This window comes from Cydia pomonella, chromosome 4 (assembly GCF_033807575.1).
Source record: "Cydia pomonella isolate Wapato2018A chromosome 4, ilCydPomo1, whole genome shotgun sequence".
NCBI lineage: Eukaryota > Metazoa > Arthropoda > Insecta > Lepidoptera > Tortricidae > Cydia > Cydia pomonella.
Window position 1 is genome coordinate 26,273,359 of NC_084706.1, and position 18,295 is coordinate 26,291,653.

An 18,295-nucleotide genomic window follows, 5' to 3' on the forward strand; every position below is an offset into this window, starting at 1 on the left:
ATATGGCCCTTTAAATGTTCGACACAGTAACGTAATATGCTACTTTTCGCACTAGTGCTATAAAGTAGCCCCATATGTACTGTAAATCATTTTTAAGTTTACAAGTTTATGGATCACTGTTGTTGAAGTTTAATTGACATATTCTGTTCTATTTCTTTATTTGCTTTTATAAGATACAAGTCTCATGCAAAATTTTATGCAATAAAATAAACTTAGCCTAAATCATGCGTAACATTCAAAATGAAATATAAAATAAAATTTGTCAGAAGACTGATATTTGCATGAACACTTCATATTACATACCACTCCGCGCCTGTATGAGAAGCACATAAGAGTCGCGTTCTTCTCGGTCGAGTGCCAGCCCTGTGCTGCGTACTGCCCCTGATGTAACGCCAATCTAAAACAAAAATACAATAAAATTAGAAGATTCAGTAACGAACTATTCAAAAATTAAAATAACTGATGGTGTGGATATTTAGTATGATAACTACTTTCTCCAAAGGAATTTGTAATGTGTAACTTCATTCGTTTTATTGTAATTATTATCGAGAGTAGTTTCGCACAACACACAGTATAATTTTGACAGATGTTTACTCAAAATCCTCAATCTATCCATGATCAAAAGTCCTGATAAACGGGCTTGATGTCTGGTAGTATTTTAAATTCACTTACTAAATAATAGCACTCACCCCAATCCTCTCAACAGGATTGAGAATAAAAACTCAACGAGTCCATTCAGTGCCGCTCCGAGCACGGACAGTACTGCAACCGTAGCTGTACGTGTATGTCTTGTACTATTCCCACATATTTAACTGACCAATTTGAACCTTATTGCAAGAAAATAGGGTCTAATGGTCGATTTATACAACTCACCTCGAAACCTTCAACCGGGTTCAGTATAGAAAACTCAACATGCTCATTCAACGCGGCTCCAAGCACGGACAGTACCGCCACCGTCGCTGGTCTTGTACTGTTCTCCGCCACGGCCCCGTAATACTCCGGCTGAGCGAACGCCAACCCGGCCGGTTCTGCCGGATGCGCGCGCACGGTCAGCCGCGCCGTGCCGGACCAGCGGCCGTCCGACGCACGGACGCGGAGACGGGCGAGGTCCGGTAGTAAGTCGGGTTGGGATACGGTTACTAAGCCGGTTGCGGAAACCGTGAACGCGCCGGCTGCGTCGCCTGTAAACAAAACAAATAATGAGAAATAGGTTAGTAATGTACAAGGATATTTTTAAACATAACTGCGTCGACAAACATCCGCTCGTATGCTCGTGGAATAGGTAAATGCATTCAAATTCATTTAAATTCAAGTTCAATAGAGTTGGTTCCCGGCACATAAAGGTTAAACAGTTTCACAAAGAATCGGGACAATGCGAATACTTCACAAGGGTTTGTTTCTTTTTTCTTCCTAATGCATTAATGTGCTCTATCCATATAGAGCACATTAATGACTCCATAGTCATGCCGTCAATTTTGACCATAAGAAAAGATCACGAAGTAAAACTCATACCTTCTATAATATCATATTTGAGCGTCCCATTAGCTAGTAGATCTGCATTCGTAGCTCTTTTAACGTTTGGACTAAAACACCGGCCGCCGTCGGAAGCAATACGGTCGCGTCGTACGACGATCGTTCGAACACCGGAGCACAGTCGTTTACGTCTTAAACTGAATTATTATGGTGATAATAAAAGATCTTCAAACATACCTTCTATAATATCATATTTCAGCGTCCCATTCGCCGGCAGATCCGCGTCCGTAGCCTTCAACGCTTGCACTAAAACACCGGCCGCCGTCGGAAGCAATACGGTTGCCTCGTACGACGATCGTTCGAATATCGGAGCGCAGTCGTTAACGTCTTCGACGTCTACGATTACTGTAGCCGTACTGTCGGATGGCAGGCGCGGTGAGCCCATGTCCACCACCTACAATAATTGGCACATAAATACTTATTTCGGCTAAACATGGACTATCTTTATCGCCTTTATCTCTCTATCGCCATCTTCTTAGTCATAGGCGATTTTTTTATCGACATATTATTGAAATGACATCGACATAATACTTATTATAAAAATTATCACTAGAGTTTGCGTACCGATATCAAGTTCAATAGCGACTGCAAGATTTATGAAATATTTTATTCAAGCTTAGGTCAATTACGTGCATTCAAACAACATTCATAACCTTTTTACAACAACTTTATGTAGTTGTGGCTGTTCTCTTTCACCCCAGTTTTTTTTGCCGACACCTATATGACGATATACAGGTCGCATCTCATTTTTTTTTAATTGCTACAACTTTTTTATTGGAAATTCAACAAAATGGCCTATTGTCGAATTTCCAATAAATTCTTAATTAATTTCAAAGGATAAGAAATACTAGCAATTTTATTTACATTTACCTTAACAGTGAATTCGTGTCTCTTTGCCGTTTCATAATCCAAAGGCGCTTTAATAAGCAACGCGCCCGTCGTCGGATGGACTGCAAACAAGGCCGCCGCGGCCGGCTGTAGAATCTCGAACGCCCTCTGCTGGTGCGCCGGAGAATCGGCGTCGGCGGTCGCGAGCACGAGCGGCGCGTCGGCGTCGGCGTCGGCGTCGGCGGTGGCGGCGGCGCGCGACACCAGCGCGCCGCGCGCCGCCGACTCCGACACGCGGCCGTGGTAGCGCCGAGAGACGAGGACGGGCGGGAATTCGTTTCGGTCTAGCACGTGTACGGCGACGTGGGCGATTGCTGAGCCTCCACCCTGTATAGAAAGAAGATGATTTAATATGAACTGAAATAAATGTTACATACGAAAAAAGTGACCTTAACCTTCAATGCCCGGCTCTGCATTCGCGACAGATAACTTATATACTCGGCCACCATTCACGGCAGTATAGATAGAATTTTCTCGAGTATATGCAATTTCTTGAAGACTTACGGTGCATTTTTGGGTTTAAGTTTCAAGCTTTGGTTTGGTTCAGAATGTATTAGTGTACATATGTGCTATAACGATTTTTTTTTTATACTACGTCGGTGGCAAACAAGCATATATGATGGTAAGCAGTCTCCGTAGCCTATGTACACCTGCAACTTACTCACCGGCAGGAACACAACACTATGAGTAGGGTCAAGTGTTATTTGGCTGCGGTTTTCTGTAAGGTGAAGGTACTTCCCCAGTTGGGCTCTGCTCTAGAGCATTTCAAGCTTTCATGCTTTCATGATCATTTAACGCATTAGAAATGTGTAATTTACCACGTATACTTGTATTTGTTTAATGAAGTTCCCGATTTTTCGACACTGCTGTTTGCCAATGTAGTAACAGACATGCTAAATTCCCCGTATTTAATTAAAACTAGTTATGCCTACGACTTCATTTATAGATTAGAAAATTGAATATTTGACAAAAAAGGTTACATTTTTTTTTCAATAATAGGTAGGTTGTTAATAGTGTACAGTACCTAACTCCCGCAATCGATTTCAAAACGAACAACTTAATTAGTTACAAATACTAAAGAATCTATTATAAAAAAATATACCATTGCAAACACTGTAAAAGTGAAAAATCATACCATTGCGAACACTGTAACAGTGAGGTTGTAGAAGCTTGTCTCTTCGTAATCTAGCTCTGCAGCAGTGGCCAATAATCCAGCGGCTGGGTTTAAAGCGAAGCGTCCCTCGCCGCCTTGTAGGGAGTATCGTAGGGCTGCACCTCGGGCTTCGATGGCACCTAGGACTACGCCGGGAGGCTCATTCTCGGCTACTTCGAATACGTATGAGTCTGTTGCCAACCTGAAACAAATAACGTTAATTTATTCGAATACCTGTAAATTGTCACTTTTGAACCTTAAGGCCATTACATAGAATCGAAAAGTGACAAATCTTCAAATCCCGTGGCTATACAAAGAGATTTGAAACTGAATATACCTAGAATTAATAATAAGTAAAATCATATCAATATCCTGGTCACGGCACCAAATTTTAACATTTTAAACATTTGAAAAAAATAGGGCATAGTTGTGGTCGATATACAACAAATTGTGTTAAACTATTTTCAATAATCTTAATATCCAGAGAGTAAAATGAGGACTCCGTTTGTCTGACTAGGTGACTTCGCGCGGGTCTAACTTTTGTCTTAACATCAGGCGGGCCGAATGCTCTTTTGTCAATGTCGTGGTATAATAAAATGTAAGAACGTACTGTGGCGGCGCCGCGTCGGGCTCGACGATGGTGATGTGCAGCGGCAGCGTGTTGGCGCGCGCGTGCGGCGGCGGGTTGGCGGCGCGCACGGCCAGCGTGTACTCGCGCGGCGCGGGCGGCGCGGGCAGCGCGGCCGCCAGGCGCACGGCGCCCAGCGCCGCGTCCACCGCGAACAGGCCCGAGTCGCCGCCCGCTGACACAAAATGTATACAGTAGATTGTTAACCAAAGGATGAAAGGCGGTCATTTCATGGGATGGGATTTAGTCTCCTTAAACGTACCTACGCTCCTTAAACGGACTCCAATAAAAACACGGTATATAAATAGTCCGAGACTGAAATGGTTTCTTTCACCCGAGTTAAACACTTTTCATTCCGATATGAGGAAAATAAAATACATGTGATGATTTTTTTTCTTCTACATTTTACATCATGAGGGTACTTTCAATTAACAATTTATTTAGGCAAAAGTATCATTATTTATGGAATAGGGAGTTCATTATCAGAATAGAGATTGTCCAACAAATCCATTTAAAACCAAATTTTAATTGTTTACCGTAAAAACAATAAAAAACGTACTTGGAATGTAAAATGCTCTAGAACCGTCTGCATACTAGCTAATATAACAACCAGAACATGAGAAATGAAAAATAATAATAAATCAACAAGAACCTTATAACAAACTTACATTTGAATACAACCACGCGGCGGCATGTACGCACGTCATATATTATATGCATCAACATCAATGTTTGCGTGAGCTCCTTAAGACAGTGTTGACAATTTTCGGTTCCAAAAATTTTCGCGCAACCGTAACACCACGGCACAAGAATATCTTGTTACTTACTTAAAACTCAAAAGCACCAGTATTTTAAACATTCCATCATCGCGTTGCAAGTTAGTATTCTATCCTACTAACATCTCCACTACCTGCCGTCGCTGCATCTATTCAGATAGTGCCATGTTTTAGAAGCCTTACCTAGCGAGTATTCTATCTTTGCCGCATCACCCGAATCTCTATCCGCAGCCCTGAGAGCCGCTACAAGGGTCCCGACAGCAGCATTCCTCGGTAATCTGGCCTCTGCGAGCCTCCTTCTCCATTCTGGTGCGTGTTCGTCATCATCATGCACTCGTATTGTGACGCGGGAGAAGGCACGGGACGCGCGCGGGGCCTGGTCGCGCGCCCAGACGGTTAGCTCGTGAATGTGGGCTGTTTCTCTGTGGATTTAAAAAGTGAGATTATCACCCGAAAATAGCGGGCGCCGGTTTAACTTTTTCATTTTTGATAATTTTCTGTTAGCGACAGCCAACGTGGCAATGATAGTTTAATACAGCCAATAATTAAAAAATATAGTAAGTAACTATTTTATGGTTTAATGGCGAAATAAAAAAAAATATAAAGTTTTACAAATAGGTACAAATACAGTTCATAGGTATAATATAAATGTTTGGTAGGTAAGTTTTGGACATCCAAACTGTTTGGTGTGAACGTATGGATAACGGTCAGTAATAAATTTAAAAAAGTTGGAAAAGTAAATAGCACTAGTTTGCAAAAACCAACTTTGCGAACGCTAAACAGCTACGTAAAGTAGCACTTTTTGAGCAATTGGAAATTCTCCCTGTCTGATCCGAAATCAGAGCGTGCTTAACACGTTGCCAATACACAACGTAGGTAAGTTTCTCCAGTGTCCGAGGTCGGAATCGGAAAGGTTTAACACAAATCAAAATATTTATAAAAACTATTATAACCTGGTTATTCCCTATAGCTGTAAGATTGTCTCATACCTGTCCAATGGTTGTGCTAGTTCCAAAACTCCGGTAAGTTCATGAACTCTGAACAGTCTCGCTGACGCCGGAGCGCGCGCAGCATGCAAGCCATATAACAGTCTCTCTTCCTCCCTCTCGCTGTCTCCCTCCCCCGTATGGGCACGCAAAGCGGCTAGGGCCTCCCCTGCACGCGCGGATTCGGAGACGTCGACGGTGTATTCTTCGCGGGAAAACGTGACGCCTGCTTCGTTTGCGTCGTTGATTACTGTGATGTTTACCTGAGAACAAAGATAAAGATAGTTTATTATTCAAGTAGGCGTATTACAATGCGCTTATGAACGTCAAATAAAGCGACACCGGCTCTAACCCTACACCTCTGACCCAAAAAGATTTAAATCCCCCCTCAATTGGAGAAGGGTATCCCAATATGGACTGGCAAGAAGAAGAAGAACGTTTTTCAGCTGGTGGTAAATAGGTATACAAAAACATGTAAATTGTAAAAGCATAGCTTTACAATATTATAGGACATTATTACACAAATTGACTAAGTCCCACAGTAAGCTCAATAATTGTTGTGGGTACTCAGACAACGATATATATATAATATATAAATACTTAAATACCTAGAAAACACCCATGACTCAGGAACAAATATCCATGCTCATCACACGAATAAATGCCTTTACCAGGATTTGAACCCGGGACCATCAGCTTCGTAGGACACATGTCTAGGATAAGTATTTATTATGAATTGACGACCTTGGGAGTCCGTTGAAAGATAAGCAAAAGAGGAAGTGATGGAAACACTGCAAGGTTAAAATTGGCAAACGGACCAGTGTCCAGAAAATCGTAAATTAATTTGGTCCCGTCATAAAGCCAACAAAACAGTACTTAGAATGACTGTCGCAGTGTCGCTGACAGACACAGTTAGAGCGTAACGATCGCATCGTTCGTGTAATAATCGTTTCGCTAGGACCAGCGAGTGTAGCGAGACATACTCTTTAGACAATACTTACAATGACTTAGGCAGTGTTAGTCCTATCGCTGGCAGACACAGTAAGCGCGTAACGATCGCGTCGTTCGTGTAATAATCGTTTCGCTAGGACCAGCGAGTGTAGCGAGACATACTCTTTAGACAATACTTACAATGACTTAGGCAGTGTTAGTCCCATCGCTGGCAGACACAGTAAGCGCGTAACGATCGCGTCGTTCGTGTAATAATCGTTTCGCTAGGACCAGCGAGTGTAGCGAAACATACTCTTTAGAAAATACTTACAATGACTTAGGCAGTGTTAGTCCCATCGCTGGCAGACACAGTAAGCGCGTAAAGATCGCGTCGTTCGTGTAATAATCGTTTCGCTAGGACCAGCGAGTGTAGCGAGACATACTCTTTAGGCACTACTTACAATGACTGTGGCAGTGTTAGTCCCATCGCTGGCAGACACAGTAAGCGCGTAGCGATCGCGTCGTTCGTGTAATAATCGTTTCGCTAGGACTAGCGAACCATCCTCGCGGCCCACTAGAAATTCGTTCCATTCGTCACCATCTGTGAAAAAAGGCACCAATTCACATATAAATGGTCTCAAATAAACTGTTATCAAACTTGTTTGTTGTATATAGAAATAAGAGTTAAATTTAGTAAGTTGACGAAACGTGTTGCACAAAATGGCTGTAGTAGACAAGTTATACTAAGTAAAGAGCGTTGCAATACCCCCAGCGTAGAGGCGCCATAGGCAAAATACAGTCGAATTACATAGTTTATCCAACTATAGAGTAGGGGCGCCAAAGATTACCTATTCAATATGGCTCTATGGTCATGTCATGTAAACTACAATATTGTAGGCTTTGTGAAAAGGGGTACAACTCTCGCGCAGCATAGTAAAGGTATGATATAGTATAGCATAGGTATAAAAAGGCATAAGTCATAAAACATTAATTAATACAAGTGTTAAATAAGTGGAATTTACACCCTTTTACACTTGTGCTGCCTGACACTTGTACCCTTCTAGGGTCACAGTGTCATATAAATGATGAATAAAATATGGCTATACAAAAGCTGGACCAAAAGATCCGAAAACTTACCAACAATATCGTAATAGACCCGGTCGTTGTCGGGGTCGGTGGCCTGCAGCACGTGCAGCAGGAAGCCGGGCGCGTCCAGCTCGGCGGCCTGCAGCGGCGCGGGCGCGGCCAGCGCGGGCGCGCCGCCGCCGCCGGCCCCGCGCGCCGCTCCGCGCACCGACACGCGCGCCACGCCGCAGCGCGCGGGCGCGCCGCCGTCGCATGCGCGGACCTTGTGGGAAAAGGTCTATTGTCAACTTTTTGTGATATCACCATAGACAAGGTTGCTTCGTACCTTTCAAGATTTTGAGTTCACGGGAAGTACCCTGTAGGTTTTGATTCCCTTGCGAGTGTCGAAAATTTGCGGCATAAACGGCTGTATCTTTTGATTGCGTTGGCTTAGAACTTTGATTTTTCCAGAGCTCCAAGGGACAGTAGACCTGAGTATTTGATATAAATTCCAGCTTGATACCTCCACGCCTTCCTGAGAAAAGGGGTCTTGACAGACAGAGAGACGGACGGACGGACAAAAAAGTGATCCTATAATTCTTTTCCTTTCTAGGTACGGAACCCTAAAAACATGTAAAACCGAATAAATTAGTAGTGAAATAGTACATTTCCATATTTTCAATGCAAGTGTGTCATTATTCACGCGAGTCCCTAGATAACTTTGGCTAAAACCAACTTTGCGAACGCTAAACAGCTACGTAAAGTAGCACTTTTTGAGCAACTGTATTAAAAAAGTTATCAAATCGACGTGATCAAATCAAATGACCTGGACTCTTATCGATGGAGCAATTTCCAAGTACTATTCAAGCAATTAAGACTTCCGTACGTATTGAGGTTAACATCTAAAATACCTATAAGCACCAATGACATATTACTATATTATATGACTTCAAACTAAAACCGTTTATTATTATTATTTATCATGACGTAAATATTCGCTCCTGGACGCGGAGCGTAGAGAGCGAACTGCGAGCCGTGGGAATGAGCTGGAACGAAGCTAAGACGGTTGCTCAAAATAGAAAGGCGTGGATGGATCTTGTGGAGGCCCTATGCACCTCCGGGGTGCCCTACAACAACAACACATTCAAGGATTCAAACTTCCAGAATTTCGGAAACACGATACAAGAAAATTTCAAAAATCAGCTCACCGTAATATCAAAAGCATCGTGCCGCCTCAACGCTCTAGTAGCATAGATTTTTCCAGACTTCGCTTGTACTCTTAACACCCCGCGCGCCGCGCCCCTCGCCCTCCAGCTGTATCTGACTGTGCCATTGGCGCCGTAGTCGTCGTCGAGTGCAGCTACAGTGGCGACGTAAATGCCGGTTGGTTCGTTGTCCTCGTCCCACGCCGGACGCGCGCCGGATCCGTCGTCCTCGTCGTCGCTGTCCCATTCGGCGCTGCTGCCTTCACCCTGAATTAGAAACAATAAACAATTATTTAAAAAATCGTGGGTTTCAACTAATTTTGCTTATACTCTGTATCTTTAGGTATTTCAATAAAAGTAATCAAAATCTACCCTCAAATGGCTCCATAAGCCAGTTGAGGGTAGATGAAATAATGTAGGTTAAAGTCAGGTCGTTCAGTGACAGATCCAGGCGGTTGTTTACTCTTATTTATACACCTAAAGAGACAGGGTATAGATAAAGGCATAGAAATTTTCCTGTTTCAGAGTTTTTGCATCTACTAGTAATTCTTTCTAAAGGTAAATAAACTACAGTTCTTTTTCTGCGAGTACCTACACCAGAAGGACACAAGTAACATAATCAATTAGATCACCTCATCCGCCTAAACAGCTTGCATGGCCGCCGGTACCCCGATCCCGTAGAATCTCTGCGTAAACGCTGGCGCACGGTCGTTCACGTTTAACAACGTCAATATAAATCGGTTTAATTTGTCACACATATAAACGCTCCAACATGAGTGCTATATTTAATTATACCTACCTCTTCAGCTTGATCAGCTTGCATAGCGGCAGCCGCTGGTACTCTGATCTCATAGAAACGCTGCGTAAACGCCGGTGCGTGGTCGTTCACGTCCAACAATGTAACTAAAACGCGGACGGTTGTTGCCAGCTCGCCGTCGGAGCAGGAAACTTCCAGCGCGTGCCGGGGCGTCGCCTCGCGGTCGAGCGTGCGGCCGGTGGTCACGATCTCGCCTGCGAATGACAATTTTTTTTTAACACCTGTCTTAAGGTATAAGTTGGGACCCGATGACGTGTTGCGGCTGCAAACAACAACTGCAGACGATGTGTCGTCACGTCATATCGCTGTATTAATTCGGGCGACGAGTCGCCTGCCGCTTGGCGACGCGTCGCTGACTTCGAATGGTATTTCATATAAATACACAGAAACCAGTCCTGTCGCCGCGTCTTTATGTCAACTCTGAGTCAGGATCCTATCCATACCTGTATGTTCATCAATAGAGAACAGCCCATCTGGATTGCCAGCCACAATAGTGTACGTGATGTTAGACGGCGTCGGCGTATCATCGGCGTCGTCGGCGTGAACGACGGCGATTCGTGTACCGGCGACGCAGTGTTCAGGTACAGATGAGGCGTACGATGCACGTTCCGGCCACGGCGCCATGTCGTTCACGTTCTCTACTTCGATGTAGACCTGAAATATATTCCATATTCATGTAGTGAACCTCTAGATACATAATTATTTTTGATGAGGGTGGCAAATTTGGACCCGGGTACGTCCTTAAACTACGTCCACAAGAGAGGTATGGGCATTGTGAATGTCATCTTGCTTTGTATGGTAGGGCACAGCACAGCGGATGTCATTCCAGATCTAGAGCACAGCCCAACTGGGGAAGTACCTCCACCTTACAGAAAACCGCAGCCAAATAACTCTAGACACTACTCATAGTGTTGTGTTCCTGCCGGTGAGTAAGGTTGCCAGAGCTCAACGAGGGGGGGAGGGGTGTTAGGGTCGGCAACGCGCATGTAACTCCTATGGAGTTGCAGGTGTACATAGGCTACGGAGACTGCTTACAATCAGGCGGGCCGTATGCTTGTTTGCCACCGACGTAGTATTAAAAAAAAAACGCTTGATGATAAACGTCGATGCTTTAGCCTTTGGACCCTTCCAGAAATACTAGGTGCATTAATACAACCTATATGTACGCTCAAGAAACCTTTGCGGAGAGTACAAGCTTAACCTTTGATTATGGAAGGTGGAGGTAAGGAAAGGAATCTCCATATGCCAAAAAGTGTCATCAAAAAACCTTAAATAGGTGGCGCTACAATACCTAGAGTACTTGAACAAAAAAAATCAAATCATAGACAGCGCACTTCACTCCGTCAATAACGCCTAGGTTCTTAACTACTCTAGCGCTACTCTGGAGAGATTTGGAACTATTATTTATAGCTGACAGCTGGATACTTTTGCAACAGTTCTATCATAAGAGATTTCTCTCCTCTTAAATCCACACTCCATACCTTTGATATCAAAAGATGTCATTTTCTCTAATCTGCTCCACTTAACGCAAGTTTATAAGACCCTTTACAACTCTTTTATTTATTTATTTAGAACATAAACAGTCATAATAGACATGTTACATATGTTGTTAATTTTGTCAGTTGATTATTACAAAATTCACAAATCTCTGAGAGCTCTCCCAGAGGTCAACTAAAAGGAATCGAAGGGACTTACCTCAACGCAGGTATGTTGCGGCACTAGTCCATGGTCTTGGGCGCACACCGTGAGCCAGTAGTGCGGGGTGTTCTCACGGTCCAGAGGAGACAGCGTTCGAATTACACCTGTAAATAGAACGGAACCATGTTATATCATAAAATATGAGACTTGGGATCAAAAATGAGCTTCCTAGAATTTTAGGACAACCAGTCATAAATGACACTAGTGGATTCAAATGGCAGATGTATTATTAGTAAATCAGTAACTCACCTCAATAATAATTAATAAAGTAGTCATAAAGCGCGTGTACAGATACACTCTGACACCTTGAAAATAGAGGTGTGCTCAGATATTTATGAGCACCTCAGCCGCGCCGATATATCTGATGGCGACTGTACCAGTTATCATCTATAGAGAAATGCGCCATTTCAGATCCTCAAACAATTGAGTAAGCTAGTTTTGAATCCGTTCCCGGAGGGTCAGCATTTTCGGCGCCTCTTCTCAGAGAGATCCAGTAATAACGCGTTCTGCGAATGTTGGAGCGTGTGCGTTCTCATCAACGTTAAAGATTTCAACGTTGTGTTTTCGTACCTGTGTCATCTACCTATAGAGAAAAGCGCTATTCCAGACCCGCCAACAATGTAATATGCTTATTACAATGTTGGCGGGTCTAGGGGTAAGTCTCGAATCCTGATGAGTCAGCATTCGCATGCAACGCTTTCGTGCCAGATGGAGCGTCCTTACCAACAGAGCTCGTCGGGGATTGTCTACGAACCTGTGTCATCTATAGAGAAATGCGCCATTCCAGATCCCCCGACAATGTAGTAAGCTAGTCTTGAATCTCTTCCCGGCGGATCAGCATCCGTAGCTAAAGCATGCAACGCTTTAGTCCCAATCGGTGCGTCTTCTCGGACAGATCCAGTTAGAACTCGTTCTGCAAATGTTGGAGCATGTGCGTTCTCATCTACGTCGAGTACTTCTACGATGAGGGTAGCTTCGGACCAGAGTGCGGGCTGCCCGCCGTCTGTCGCGCGGACCGTTACACCGTACACCTGGAAACACGAATTCTGTAGAAACCACACTCATTTTATGCGCATTTAAGCTCTCTTCATCGCTTGACGTCTTGAAGAAAAAAGCTACACTGACAGCATGTGACTTTAGTCAAATAGAAAGGATAGGAAAGGACAAAGACAACGTTAAGGTTTGTAACTTAGAATTGAATTTTGATTGTCATTTCGGGCGCAAAATCGCGTCCGCGGGATTTAAGGAATTAATGTATATCTAATGATAAATTACGTTTTATAACTTAGTTTAATTAGAACTAACCTGCTTCTCCTCAAAATCAAGTCGTTTGTTCGTCCTCAGCACACCAGAACGTTCGTCTACAACGAACACAGCGTCTTCAGCCTGGTCGGGCAGCGAGTACGTCACTTGGCCACCGGCACCCAGGTCCGGATCAAACGCATCCAATACTGCGACTAATGTACCACGTGGTACGTCCTCAGGTATGCGAGCGGAGTAGGATGAGAGTCCAAAGTGAGGTGGACAGTCGTTGACATCATCTACCGCTACTCGAACTAGTGCTTCCGCTGAACGTCCACCGCCATCTGTTGCTCGAAGGGTAAGTTCGTATAACGCTCTTCTTTCCCTATCTAAAGCTGCACAAACGCGTAGCATTCCTGTATCGCGTTCAACGCAGAATTCACCATCAGCACCACCCGCTAAACTATAAGTGATCCGTGCAAATTCGCCCGCATCGCGATCTGTTGCGTTCGCACGGAAAATCGCAGTCCCGTTGATCGCGTTCTCAGTGACTCTAAAAGAGGCTAAGGTTTTCTCGAAGCGAGGAGCATTATCGTTGACATCTAGAACTGTGACTGGTAATAAACGGGATGCGGAGCGGCGTGGTTTCCCACTATCCCAGACGGAGACATTCAGATAGTATTCGCTTTCGCGCTCACGATCCAAATACCCAATAACTTGCAGCTCGCCCGTGTCAGGTTCTATTCTAAAGGCGGAATCAGGATCACCACCAGAGATTCCGAATGTTAACAGTCCGTTGTAGCCAAGGTCTCTATCTCTGGCTGTTAATTTTACTAGTGTCGTTCCAAGAGCTACTGACTCGTTCACTTTTACTTCTACTGGGAAGTCTATTAATTCAGGTGCGTGTAAATTCTCGCCATATCGTGAGGGTGCTAACGGGAATTCATCAGCGTCTAAAGGTGCGTTGCTACGTTCTGCGGCCGCTAGTAGTTCTGTTAGGCGTCGCGCTACGCCAGTGTCTCGACATTCTAAAGCACCTGACGGTGGCCCTGCTCCTGCTCCTGTCAGATGTAGAACAAGTGACGTTGGATCAGCGAAATGCGTTCCATCTGTAGCTGTTACATTAAGAACTCTGCTATCAGCGCGTACTGATGCTAAATCACAAGCTAAACTCAACACGCCTGTGCCAGAATCTAACCCAAAACAGTTGTCGTCATTTCCACCAACTATACGGTATGATACAACATCTCCAGCGTCAAAGTCAATAGCCGATAATGTCACAATCTCCGCGCCGGCTGATAGGCGGCGTGGTAAATAACCAACGCAATCCACTCTTTCGAATTGCGGTCTATTATCGTTCACATCAAGCAGTCTTACACGAAGTCTTAACTCTGCTTGCCGCCGATACGGCAGACCCCAGTCGCTAGCGCGCACTCTTAACATATAATCGCGTCGCATGCTCTCATAGTCTAATACTCTAGCGGTGCGCACTGCACCAGAAAAGTGGTCCACGTCAAAGGGTACAGGCTGTAAATTAGCTAAGCTATACGAAATATAGGCATTTTCTCCGGAATCTGCGTCTCTGGCTGTTACTCTGGCTACCACAGCGCCTGCTGGGCCGTTCTCAGGAACAGCGACATCTAGTTCATCCTGCTCGAAGACAGGGTCGTTATCATTCGCATCTAGAACTGCCACTTGCACTTTAGCGGAGCTTTGTTTCCTTGTGCCAGCATTTCCGTGGTCTACGGCAGCTACTGTTAGCGTGTGAAGCGCTCGAAGCTCTGCGTCTAACTCTTTCGCTGTATATAAAACTCCTGTATCAGGATTAATCCTGAACTCTCCACCTTCATTCCCACCTACTATTTCTATGTATACTCGCGCGTTGCGACCCTCATCTCTATCGGATACTTTTAGCCTAATTACGGGCGTCTCTGGAGGTGCTGTTTCAGAAACTGTACATTCATATAATTCCCGACTGAAAACTGGAGCGTTATCATTAGCATCCGTTATAGTCACAGGTAAAGTTAAGTAGGAAGAGCGCGGAGGACGGCCAGCATCCTTAGCACGTAAAGTTAAATTGTATCCTCTTGGTGTTCGCTCACGGTCTAATAAAGCATGAGCCAGCACATCCCACTCTCCAGGCTGCGCTGAAGGCCGAACACGAAAATGTCCATCAGGGTCACCACCAACGATTTCCACTGACGCGATCCGTCCGTGTTCACCGGAATCGCGATCCGTTACAGCTACGATAGCGTAGACTTCTGCTGAGGAGTTCTCAACTAGCTCGGGTAAACGCCGAGCGCGTAGTTCCGGCGCGTGGAGATTCGCTCGTGCTACTCGTACAACTAACGAAGCGCGTGCTGCTGTTGCTTCATCACCACGCACTAGTAAAGACTGTCTATCACGCGCTAAGACTGTAAGTTCATGTCGAGCGCGTTCGGACGCTGATAACGCCCTTGTAATAGTCACCACACCACTAGTAGGATGAACTGCAAACTGATCAGTATTCTCTTCGATACTGTAATAAATTTCCCCATTTAATCCTAAGTCGGCGTCTTCAGCAGACACTCTTGCGACACTGGCGTGTGCTGGTGTATCCTCTGGGACCAGAACGTCATACTCTGTGGGGTAGAAGAGTGGACTCAGGTCGTTGACGTCGGTGATTGTGATGGCTACGTTCGTATCCGCTTCTAACTGCTTTCCAGAAGGCAGTTGAGCGGTCGCACGAATCTGAAACATTGGGAAATTTAATTAGTCTAAGCAAGTTCAAAAAACATTGTATAAAACGTAAAAGCTAATCTGATATACTATCTCTTAGAAATTGCTATAAAGCAACCCTATGTCGACCCTTTCAAGGATTAAGAGTATTGTCAAGTTAAGGGACAAATGAAGACCCCGCTCTCTACTCATCTTTGGGAACTCTGGTACCGTTCCCTGTGCCCTTGCATACTGAACATCACTAACTACTATTAAACTTCATAAGCATCCCCGCTTTTGTCCTAATAGATAAATGTCCTTGTCGGCGTGCCGGATATGAAACTGACGTCCGTGCTGGACACGAACAATGTGGAGGGATTTGCTTCCAGTTTATAAAAGCCCTTCCGCTGCCTATTAAGCACGTCAGCGTGTGCCCCGCTCTCTTCATAATGAATCAGCACGCGAAGTCACCTACAGCGCGTTCCTCCGCCTTGAGGAACTTGTCCTTGTCGCCATGCCGGATCCGATACGGACGTCCGTGTCGGACACGAACAATGTGACACTTGAGTACTTGGGAGGGACTTACTTCGAGTTTATAAAAGTCTTTACGCTCCCTATTAAGCACGTCAGCGTGCCCCGCTCGTGTCCTGATGAAGCAGAACGCGAAGTCGCCCACAGCCCGTTCCTCCGCCTTGAAGAACTTGTCCTTGTCGCCGTGCCGGATCCGGAAACGGACATGCGCGCCGGACGGCAGCCGTACGCCGAGCGGAGGCGAGGCGGGTGGCGGGAGCGCCGCTGTGCGTGGAGCGCTGAGGAATAAAAATAAAATGTTAATATTATAAAAACATAAATGTCTACTGGATTCAGACTACACCATCAGCATTACTGCTGCCAACTGCTGCTGCTGAAAATGTCGAAATCGTTATTGCTGCCCGGATTTTTGACATTTGCGATAGTGTTGCATCGCATTAAAGCATAGTTGAATCTAAATGGTACATTTATCAGTACGTTTCGGATATGTATGTGCGACATGTGCGTATACCTTATAAATGACCAGGCTTGAAAAGCTCGTGAACGGCGTGAACCCATAACATAAGAATATAGTCAAACCAAGATAAGTTGTCACGCTAAGCCCAGATGGTGCATGAGTTATTTTAAACGTCAATCTTCTATGAAATTATGACGTTTACTTGACAGTTACCTGATCTTGGTCTGACTCTAAAAAGCTTAATTATTATTACTGTGCACTAGACAAAGAAAGTAGACTTAAGGCCATCCGGGCATGGAGCGTAAGCGTATATAAGCGTATCGTAAAAACGTTACGAGTACGAGACGCGTAGAGTTCTGCGTACGAAGCGTCGCGTAATCAATTTTATAAGTGAAATCTCATTAGTGTACGCTTTGTTTTACGCCAGTATTACGCTACGACTGTCGTAATGACGACAGACATCTCATACGTTACGCTTCGCCGACGCTTCGTGTGCAGACTTGTTTGAACTTGTTCGTGCTCTTAGCGAACTCGTTCCACGAGCGTATTGCGATACGCTTACGCGTCTGTTACGTTACCCCATTATCCCGTATCGGTTCCGAATCATTTTGGCAACCCTACTTAAGTAGACTTTAAGTGAAGTATGGAGGAATAATAAGATTTATTTGACTGGGTTAAGTTAGCGTATGTAAATACGAATCAAAAAATCAAAACGTTCTTACCTTTCACTAACGTGGCTTCAGAGCTAATTTACGAGTAGATGGCAGCACAAGGGGCTTTAGGTGAGTGGAAGAAAAGCCTTTAAACCCTTCAAACTCCCTTTTTAAACTGTTAAGCTTTTGACGCTTTAAGTTTGATTCAAGGCGCGACATGAAAACGCTCTAAGGCCTACCGGCTTGAGCTCTTTAGGAACGAACTTTGAGGCTATGTAACCTACATACCTGAGAGCTGCTTTATTTTAAATGAGTTCATTCTAAAATTTCAAAGGAAACATTAAGTATTTTTTTTTTTAAAGAAATGGTCCTCTTTTTTTGGTATACCATGATTGTTACAGCACAGCGCACTGAGCTAAAGCGGATCAAAATATACCTATAGACTTGAATTAATTTGTTTTGGACGACAGGCTGCGCCGTCGGTCGCGTGGGTCTAGTCTAGAGATGCCATGAATATTCGGCAACTATTCGGTATTCGGCCTATTCGGCCAAACATTGCTACTATTCGGGCGAATACCTATTATACCTACTTCTGAAGAAAAATTGCTTAAGTGCATCATAGCAAACCATTATATATAAGTAAATGTATTCTTGGGAAGTTGAGATTTCTTATTAATTTACATTATATATGCGTGCAAACGTTCTTATTTATATCATAGGCTAGATTTGCTTTACTCTCAGGTCTTAACTACATACAGTACTAATGAGCAACAAAATTTTAGCAAACATTGTCTTTTGTGGGCGACCAATTTTTATAAATGTGACTCAAAATAGTACACATGTCTTACTGAATATTCGGCAGTTCGGCCGAGAGTGTGACCGAATCCGTATTCGGCCAAAACCACTATTCGTGGCATCTCTAGTCTAGCCTGCGGCCTTACACACTTGCGTTATTCAGAAACGCGTGTCAAGTCTTACAAGCCCTTGGTAATCGTTTGATCCTGTTGTACAGCGCATGGACAAAAGCGAGCGCAGG

General features: G+C 44.3%; 1 protein-coding gene across 2 annotated transcripts in view; it reads right to left on the minus strand.

Moving 5' to 3' along the window:
* Window positions 1–18,295, minus strand: part of LOC133517361 (fat-like cadherin-related tumor suppressor homolog) — a 210,370-nt gene that overhangs the window by 66,718 nt on the left and 125,357 nt on the right. For both annotated transcript variants that reach the window (XM_061850657.1, XM_061850656.1), the window contains exons 4-20: window positions 16,205–16,427; window positions 12,985–15,651; window positions 12,434–12,710; window positions 11,677–11,783; window positions 10,425–10,635; window positions 9,964–10,175; window positions 9,168–9,431; window positions 8,032–8,242; window positions 7,356–7,495; window positions 5,968–6,227; window positions 5,162–5,400; window positions 4,185–4,377; window positions 3,557–3,776; window positions 2,404–2,748; window positions 1,711–1,927; window positions 874–1,181; window positions 304–397 (exon numbers count right to left, since the gene is read on the minus strand). In XM_061850657.1, coding sequence (XP_061706641.1) covers window positions 304–397; window positions 874–1,181; window positions 1,711–1,927; window positions 2,404–2,748; window positions 3,557–3,776; window positions 4,185–4,377; window positions 5,162–5,400; window positions 5,968–6,227; window positions 7,356–7,495; window positions 8,032–8,242; window positions 9,168–9,431; window positions 9,964–10,175; window positions 10,425–10,635; window positions 11,677–11,783; window positions 12,434–12,710; window positions 12,985–15,651; window positions 16,205–16,427 — 6,188 coding nt within the window. The remainder of the gene's footprint in view (window positions 1–303; window positions 398–873; window positions 1,182–1,710; window positions 1,928–2,403; window positions 2,749–3,556; window positions 3,777–4,184; window positions 4,378–5,161; window positions 5,401–5,967; window positions 6,228–7,355; window positions 7,496–8,031; window positions 8,243–9,167; window positions 9,432–9,963; window positions 10,176–10,424; window positions 10,636–11,676; window positions 11,784–12,433; window positions 12,711–12,984; window positions 15,652–16,204; window positions 16,428–18,295) is intronic.